This window comes from Barbus barbus (assembly GCF_936440315.1).
Source record: "Barbus barbus genome assembly, chromosome: 22".
Lineage (NCBI taxonomy): Eukaryota > Metazoa > Chordata > Actinopteri > Cypriniformes > Cyprinidae > Barbus > Barbus barbus.
In genome coordinates this window covers 22,445,831-22,455,533 of record NC_136750.1, presented here as the reverse complement: position 1 = coordinate 22,455,533, position 9,703 = coordinate 22,445,831, and the positions used below count along the sequence as shown (strand labels likewise).

The following is a 9,703-nucleotide window of genomic DNA, read 5'->3' as shown; positions in this document are numbered from 1 at the left end:
ATGAATGCCCCTTTCCAGGTGTGAACATGAGCAAGGCAAAGTCGAGCAGCGACAGAAGGATTGCTCCGCCTGGCATCACAAGGTTGACTCGCATGCGGTTCCATCAACCCTCAGGACTCTCAGCACACTAAACCCACAGATTCAGGTCTGGTTGACGACCTCAGCCTCATGAGCGTGAGTGAACAGCAGGCCTCATTAGCACGGTGAGACACCACAACCATCTGTTAGGCTTTCCAGCAAACAATCAATGTTTACAAAAGCTCTGTATCCAAGCAAGAACTAGCATTTGTAAAACATGGTTTCATGAAATCTAGTTTAAAACATGGCAGCATTATTTTCCTTCACACTTCAACTATCAAAGGAAAAAATGAATGCAAACTGAAAATAGCTGTTATTAACTTTTAACAAAAAAGCTATCAAAACAAAAAAACTACTTTTTTTCAGGAAAAAAAAGTATTATGCTGTTTATATATATATAAAAAAGCTCAGTTTAATCAGTGTTACTGTAAACTAAAAATACCTAAAAAAAATAAAAAAAATAATATTAATTAAATTGTCAATATTAATATTATTTGTATAGCGCTTTTAACAATGCAAATTGTGTCAAAGCAGCTTTACATCGGCTTGATATAAAGCTGGGTGGCTTTATATCAGCTTTACAGTATTTAGACTGGGAAATAGTTTGTCGAAATAGTGTCATTCTCTTCTGGCCAGACAAAATCAGCAGTTTAAATCTAGGCTAAAGCAGAATCGGATTGTGCAAAGGACTCATCTGGTTCCTGTGGTCTTGTCCCGATGGCCGTCTTGGAGACAGGGTCATCTAGGCTCAGGGTCATCTAGGGCTCATCTAGGTGTCCTGGCTGTAGAGGTCATCTCTAGGTGCTGATCCACCATCTGATCTGGATACGGACTGGATCCAGGTGGCTGCAGTGACCATCTGATCTCGATACAGTCTGGATCTGGGTGGCTATGGTGATCTCAGAATAAGAAAGAAACAGACTAATATTAACATAGATGCCATTCTTCTAACAATGTAACAAGTACATCAGGTGTTTTGGGATGTGTTCCTGGTTCCGGTTGACCTAATTAATGCAGCCTAACAATTCTTTAACGGATTTGAATTATAGAAATGCGATAGTATATTATGTGTAAGCCAGGTTAAAGAGATGGGTCTTTAATCTAGATTTAAACTAACAGAGTGTGTTTGCTTCCTGAACAGTGTTAGGTCGATTGTTCCAGAGTTTGGGCGCTAAATAGGAAAACAATCTCCCGCCCGCAGTTGATTTTGATATTCTAGGTATTATCAAATGGCCAGAGTTTTGAGATCGCAGCCGACGTGAAGGACTATAGTGTAAGAAAAAGTGAAGAGGACTTTGAAGATCTTGATGAAGAAGTTTATTGCAGCATAGCAGTGACAAAGTACATGTAGTACCTTGGGTTCAACGGAGTCGGAATGAACCCAGAACATCATAAGTTCTAACCTTTTATACATTTCCAGTTTACTACCCTACATGTAAATGAAGTTGCTCCTTTTGTAACAGCTGTAGTCTGTATGTTAATTAAGTTCTGACACCCCTTTGTCTGAGGTGGTTCTCAGTGTCCCACACCTGCTCCTATTTTACAATTGGTCACCTTTTGCTCAGGATGTGATCATCCCAAATGGTCTACAAACAACTGTTGACTTTCTTATTCTCTATAATAATTAAGCCATTTTGGGAAATGAGCATGATCAAACATATTGTGGAGTGGAAGTTGGGTCGAGGCAGACTATAGATTCTTACAATAGTGTGATAAGAGCTCACTCAAATACTGAGGTGCCAAACCATTCAGGGCCTTATAGGATGTTTAATAGGGAGCCAGTGCAGTGTTGACAGAACCGGGCTAATATGGTCATACTTCCTGGTTCTAATAAGAACTCTAGCTGCTGCATTTTGAACCAGCTGGAGTTTGCTTATTAAACGTGCAGAGCACCCACCCAATAAAGCATTACAATAATCTAGCTTCGAGGTCATGAACGCATTAATTAATGTTTCTGCATTTGACATTGAGAGCATAGGTCGTAATTTAGATATATTTTTAAGATGGAAAAATGCAGTTTTACAAATGCTAGAAACATGTTTTTCAAAGGAAAGATTGCTATCAAAAAGTATTGTAATTATTATATGGGGGAAAAGCTTGATGTAAAAAATCTTTTGATGGGGGGGGGGTAGTATTAAAATCTGAAAGCTTAATAGAAATGTTTTTAAAGTAATATATGAAAAATACAATTAAAAAATTCATTACTAATAATGAGAATAAAATTAAAGCTAATTCAAAATGTTAATACTTTTATAATATATAAATACTATAACACTGCACCTAATCATAGGCTATATAATTTAAATGTTAAATATCTAAAAGATTTAAAAGAAGTATTAAAAGAAGTGGTTATATGTGATATGCATATCTTTTTTGAAAACACAAAGGTCATCCATATTTTAAAATGGCTTTTTTTTAGCATGTTTATTCACCCCCCCCCCTTCTTTTTAGCAAAGGGAAGTCCTACCAGAGTTCATCTCCCAGCAGTAAGGCCGTTCTCTCCTCACCCACTGGCAGCTCTGTCCTGCGCGGGCCTTTGGAAACTATTGGCCGGCTGGTGAAGCTCGGCCGGGTGAGAAACATTGTGGTGGTTGCTGGAGCAGGTATCAGCACAGCCAGCAATATACCAGATTTCAGGTGGATGCTTAAAACATTCAAACTACTTCTGAACCGTTGTTTCACTTGGCTAACAACTGTTTTTGCATCAGGACGCCAGGGACGGGTCTTTATGCGAACCTTGCGAAGTATGACATCCCTTACCCAGAGGCCATCTTTAACAATGACTACTTCTCTGACAACCCTCATCCTTTCTTCTCATTGGCTAAAGAGCTGTACCCTGGACATCACCGTCCAAACTATGTTCACTATTTCATCCGTTTGTTGCATCAGAAGGGCCTGCTGCTCCGCATGTACAGTCGGAACATCGATGGGCTCGAAAAACGTGAGATTCAAATTCAGAGACCTATTACATCACTCTTAAATGTTAAATTTGCAGTGTTCTCTATTAAAATATGCTTTACACTCTCTGTAGTATGCGGTATCCCAGATGACAAACTTGTGGAGGCTCATGGGAGTTTTGCCACTGCTGCCTGCCATCTCTGCTATACACCTTATACTGCCGAGGAAGCCAAGGTAATCTAAGTTCAAGTTCAAGTTGATTTGTATAGCGCTTTTTACGATACAAATTGTTGCAAAGCAGCTCTATAGGAAATTAAGTTTCCACAATATATTTATATATGGCAGAACCTTAATATATTTAATTTATGGCAAAATTTGGTAATTCTGTCAGTCCTAGTTACCACGGGATGTTAATCCCGTGACAGAAACAGAGAAACAAACAGAGCCATAATTAGCATAGCTGCTGTTCCATCGAAGCAAAAATTATTTGTTCAACCCAAGCTAAAGAATAATAATAATGTACATTTGATCAGATATAACTGCAGTACAAGATTATAAGATGCATTATGTGAATGCTTGGCTAAAGAGATGTGTCTTTAATCTAGATTTAAACAGATAGAATGTTATCAGGATGGCAATTCCAGAGTTTGGGAGACAAATGTGAAAAAGCTCTTCCTCCTTTAGTGGATTTTGCTATCCTAGGTACTACCAAAAGTCCAGAGTTTTGCGACCTTAGGGAGGCGGGTTGGATTGTAGCGTGGTAGAAGACAAGTTACGCAGCAGCTATACCATTTATGGCCTTATAGGCAAGTAATAATATTTTGTAAATGATACGGAACTTAATAGGTAGCCAGTGCAGAGACTGTAAAATTGGGGTAATATGATCATATTTTCTTGACCTGGTAAGAACTCTAGCCGCTGCATTTTGGACTATCTGTAACTTGTTTATTGAAGATGCAGGACAACCAGCCAGCAGTGCATTACAATAGTCCAGTCTAGAGGTCATGAATGCATGAACTAGCTTTTCTGCATCAGAAACAGGTGGCATGTTTCGAAGCTTGGCAATGTTTCTAAGATGTAAGAATGCTGTTTTTGTAACATGGGAAATATGATTTTCAAAGGAGAAGTTGCTGTCTAATATAACACCCAGATTTCTTACTTTAGAGGACATAATCTAGTTGTAAATTGTAATCCAAGAGATTCTGTGTAATGTTTTTTGGTCCAATAAGTAATATCTCTGTCTTATCTGAATTTAATAGGAGGAAATTATTGGTCATCCAATCTTTTACATTTTTTACACAATCTATTAATTAGTTTAGAAGTTTCATCTGGTCTTGAGATATATAGTTGAGTATCATCAGCATAACAATGAAAACTAATCCCGTATTTTCTAATAATATTACCAAGAGGCAACATGTATATTGAAAATAGCAGAGGACCTAGGACAGATCCTTGTGGTACTCCATACTTTACTGGTGATAATTGAGATGACTCTCCATTTAAATGAACAAAGTGGTAGCGATCGGACAGGTAGGATCTAAACCATCTTAAAGCCTGCCCTTGAATACCAGTATAGTTTTGTAATCGATCTATGAGTATGTCATGGTCTATAGTGTCGAACTCAGCACTAAGATCAAGAAATATTAGCAATGAGATGCAGCCTTGGTCTGAAGCAAGACATTTATAATTTTAACAAGTGCAGTTTCTGTACTATGGTGAGGCCTGAAACCTGAGTGAAATTCTTCATATAGATCTTTTTTTGCAAGAAGGAGCACAATTGAGCATACTTTTTCTAAAATTTTAGACATAAATGGAAGATTTTAAATGGGTCTGTAATTTGCCAGTTCATTAGAATCTAGTTGTGGTTTCTTAAGCCATAACCGCCAGCTTGAATGGTTTTGGGATGTGGTCTAAAGATAATGATGAGTTAATAATATTGAGAAGCGGTTCTTCTGCTACAGGTAACAACTCTTTCAGTAGTTTAGTGGGTACAGGATCTAATAAACACGTTGTTGGTTTAGATGCACTGATAAGTTTATTTAGCTCTTCCTGTCCTATAGTTATAAAGCACTGCAGTTTTTCTTAGGGTGCGATGAATGAAGCTGAAATACTAGACGCAGTAGAATCTACATTTGATATTGTATTTCTGATGTTATCTATTTTATCAGTAAAGAAATTCATAAAGTCATTACTATTAAACTGTGAGGGAATATTTAGATCGGGCGGTGTCTGTTTATTTGTTAATCTAGCCACTGTGCTAAATAAAAACCTTGGATTGTTTTGGTTATTATCTATGAGTTTGCGGATATGCTCTGCCCTGGCAGCTTTTAGAGCCTGTCTATAGCTGGACATACTGTTTTTCCACGCAGTTCTTAAAACTTCCAAGTTAGTTTTTCTCCATTTGCGCTCAAGATTACGAGTTTCTTTCTTGAGAGAATAGGTATAACTGTTGTACCATGACGCAGTACGTTTTTCTCTAACCTTTTTCAATTTGAGGGAGGCAACAGCTTCTAATATATTAGAGAAGATAGTGCCCATGTTGCTAGTCATTTCGTCTAGTTCATGTGTATTTATGCGTACACAGAGCAGTTGAGATAAATCAATTTGTGAATCTGTCTTTAGTGGCTGGAACAATAGTTCTGCCCGGACGATAATGCGGATCCATATAACTAATATCAGTAATACGCAGCATGCACGATACAAGGAAATGATCAGTAACATCATCTCTTTGAGGTACGATATCTATATCAGTAAGATCAATTCCATGCGATATAATTAAATCTAGCGTATGATTAAAACGATGAGTGGGCCCGGTGACGTTTTGCTTGACTCCAAAGGAGTTTATTAGGTCAGTAAACGCAAGTCCTAACGCATAATTTGTATTATCAACGTGAATGTTAAAATCTCTGACAATTAGCACTTTATCAACATTGACCAATAGATCTGAGAGGAAATCTGCAAATTCTTTTAGGAAATCTGTATATGGCCCTGGCGGTCTATACACAGTAGCCAGAGCAAGAGATAGGAGAGATTTATTTTGCATATCTAACAGTGTAACATTAAGCAGAAGTATTTTGAACCTCCTCTATCCTGTTTTCTGAGTAACCTTTGAGAATATCACTATATATTGTTGCCACACCGCCGCCACTACCAGTCTGACGGGGCTCATGTTTATAACAGTAGCTTGGTGGAGTAGACTCATTTAGATCAAAATATTCATTTGGTTTAAGCCAAGTTTCAGTCAGGCAGAGTACATCAAAATTATTATCTGTGATAATTTAATTTACAATAACTGTTTTGGGTGCAAGTGATCTAATATTTAGGAGCCCAAGCTTTAAAAAATTTTTTTGTTCATTTATTTAGCGTTTTTCTGGTTTAACATAATCACGATCAGATTTTTTCTTGATCCTGCATTAAATTTATATTTTGACCTCACTATTCGGAGAACAGACACAGTCTGTATAGATTGGACAACGCAAGTACTTCTATCTTTTAAGTGGGTAGAACAAAAGTCATCATAGCAGTTATTTGAAAATTGGCTTACTAGTCAGATGGAACGTAGCGTCCTGGAGATGTTGTCCGACAGGAGTTCCGCTCCGACTCTGCTGGGGTGCAGGCCATCAGCACGGAAAAGCCTAGGATATGCTCCCAGAAAAGATTCCAATTATTAACAAAGAACAGTTTCTGTTCTTTACACCATGACAATAATCATTTGTTTAAAGCAAACAGTCTACTGAACCTTTCGTGTCCTTGTCGATGTGATGTATTAGCAATGTAAGTGAGTTTAGCAGCTGCCGATGCTAACGGGCTATAGGCCAATAGCAGACTCGAGAAATCAAAATAAAACTAGTGATAACAAGGCGCTCTGATTGGTTTTGTTTTGGAATGTTATAGGGGATATATCAAACTCAAACTCAAAACAACCCAGTCACAAATCAGCGCATGCGTATCCAATAGATCTATATAGATATTTCAGAGTATTTAAATTAGCCTTGGTAATCTTAATTACAGTATTGAATTAATATAATTTAGTGCATACTACACAACTTTCCTTTTTTCCCTATCAGCAAGCTGTAATGAATGGCAACGTTCCCATCTGTACATTTTGTGCTGGGGCAGTCAAACCTAATGTCGTGTTGTTTGGAGAAGATCTGCCAGAAAAGTACTTTCAACATGCTGAAGATTTCCCTAAAGCTGACCTTCTCATGATCATGGGCACTTCTTTAAAGGTGGGATTATTATTATTATTGTTATTATTACTGATGTATAAGCAATTTTTGTGTGTAGGTGACAGGCCTTCTAAAATGTAATAAATTAATTACCAAAATTCTATTTTAAAATGTATAAATTTATAGGTTCAGCTTTTAGGAATCCTTATTTAATTTAATATATATTGATATTATTACTTTAAGTGGTTTGAATGGAATATTTGTGTATAAAAAAAATAAATAATAATCTTACCATATGACTAAATAAAAATTGAGAGATATAACCATTCTTGGTACAGCAAAGGTTTTTTTTTTGGGGGGGGGGGGGGGGGGGGGGGGGGTTCCAAGAATCCCAGCATTAAGCAAATTTTGAATAGAAATCTCATCTTCAAATTTAATTGGTCTTCACTTAATAAAATTATCAGTTATTCTTTATGCTCTGTGGCAGATCGAGCCTTTCGCCAGCCTGGTCAACACAGTGAAGTCCACAGTGCCTCGTCTGCTGCTGAACCGTGATCCAGTCGGGCTCTTTGAACGGAGGCCCCTGAGGAGGGCCGACTACATGGAGCTGGGAGATCTCTCCAATTCTGTTCGAAAGCTTGCTGAGATCCTGGGATGGCATACTGAGATCCAAGACCTGATGAACAGCCATGAAAATGGGCTTTGTTCATATACTGACCCCAGCAATAGCAGTGGTGAGCACAGTGACTCCTCAGAGACCGACAGCATGCACTAATGTCATCCACACACATGCTTTGTATGTTTAAAATATCACAGAGTATGGCAATGGACACCTGACAAGGCTTCAAAACCCACAGTGATGTTTATGTATATCATTAAATCTGAATGTTTTAGGACAGTGCTGTCCAAACTCAGTCCTGGAGGGCCGGTGTCCTGCAGAGTTTAGCTCCAACTTGCCTCAACACACCTGCATTGAAGCTTCTAGTATGCCTAGAAAGACCTTGATTAGCAGCTTCAGGTGTGTTTAATTAGGGTTGGAGCTAAACTCTGCAGGACACCGGCCCTCCAGGACCGAGTTTAGACAGCCCTGTTTTAGGATGTCATTGTTCTTACCTGTAGCAACAGCCAGTTATCTGGGCAGTCTTTTCCTGAACCGATAAACCGCAGCCATGTTTGATCAGACACTGAAACTTGGCCGTGTTTCTGGTGGGATTAGACTAAATTTTTGTTGCATTTTAAAATTATCTGCATAATTTCTGCTGCTCATTTTGACTGAAAACCTGCATCTGGATTTCTTATCAATTCTAGCACTTTTACTCTTTATGGAAAGCCGTAATGAATAAGCAGAGAACGTCACATCTGCACATCCTGATTCAAAGATACCAGTTTAGAATGCGAAAATATCTGCTAGGTAAAAAATAAGTTTTTATCAGGCCCTGAAATGTGGCACTTATTATGTTAGTTTAGGACCACTAATTATCTTTGGACAGATAAAATGTGTTATAAGCATTCTACAAACTACATTCAAACTGTATTAAAGATTTGAATCTTTATTTGGAAAGGTTGGTAGTGTGCAGAGATGATGTGTAAAATTGGAAATGTACGTTTGTATATAAATGTGCATGTCTATATATTGTTTGCTAGTTGTAAGTCATTTGGTATCCAGTCATATGGTTTGGCCCCAGTGAGTGAACGGTGCTAAATTAGTGTGTGAATTTGGGTGTGACCTCCCAAGTGCCCCCACTGTGTGTTTTCACAGGCACTGCAGCCTTCAAGCGGGAGCTCCAACCCCCCAAACTCTAATAAATGTCTTTAGTCAGCAACAAAGAACCCCAATATCCTGCTGTGTGTGTGTGTGAGGTTCTGCGTATGAGAACGGCTGTGAGCGCAATTTGATTTTGCACAGCATCAGTGAAGTAGCTGGTAATTACCACACTGCTGTGATCATATCTGTTCATGTCCCTCGGGGAGTTTGGCACATTTTGAGAAATATGGACAAAAAGCTAGAATGCCTATTAAATGTTTGTCAGTCTCATTTCTTTTATTCATATACAGGTTGCCATGTTTTTGTTGAAGCATGCTTACCAGCTGTCTTTTAAATCCGTGTTTCTGACTGATGGAATGGTTTTGTTTAAAATGTGACTGTTGCTTTACCATTTGATTATGATTGTTTGTAGTTAACGGTTGCATTTGTTAACATTCTCTCCATTTGTACTTTTGAATATAAAAATGCTGCTTTATTTTTATTATATCCTGTTAATAAAGATGGCATCTTATGGTATTTAATAAATATATTCATAGCTTTGTCTCTGGTTTTGTTCATCTTATTTACATATATTCTGTTCAACTATGGAATATTCAATTTAACACATTTTTGAATTTAAAGCAAATTTCACACTGGATTTTGGATATAAATCATCTTAGTTAAGCAACAGTTGGATTCAATATTGACTACAACTATTTGATCATGTAATCTATTGTTTTGTTTTTCTCCCCTACTTGTCATATTTAATGTGATGTAATCTTGCAGTAATCACACTAGTATTATACTAGTGAAT

General features: G+C 37.6%; 1 protein-coding gene across 1 annotated transcript; it reads left to right on the top strand.

Annotated features, from left to right (window-relative positions):
• Nucleotides 1-7,920, top strand: LOC306888684 (NAD-dependent protein deacetylase sirtuin-3-like; the record flags this gene model as incomplete). Its single annotated transcript, XM_079447105.1, has 7 exons — nucleotides 1-18; nucleotides 115-203; nucleotides 2,530-2,715; nucleotides 2,787-3,019; nucleotides 3,110-3,210; nucleotides 7,044-7,205; nucleotides 7,633-7,920. The coding sequence occupies 7 exons, from the start codon at nucleotides 1-3 to the stop codon at nucleotides 7,918-7,920; spliced, it is 1,077 nt and encodes a 358-aa protein (XP_079303231.1).
• Between the last annotated feature and the right edge of the window lie 1,783 nt (nucleotides 7,921-9,703).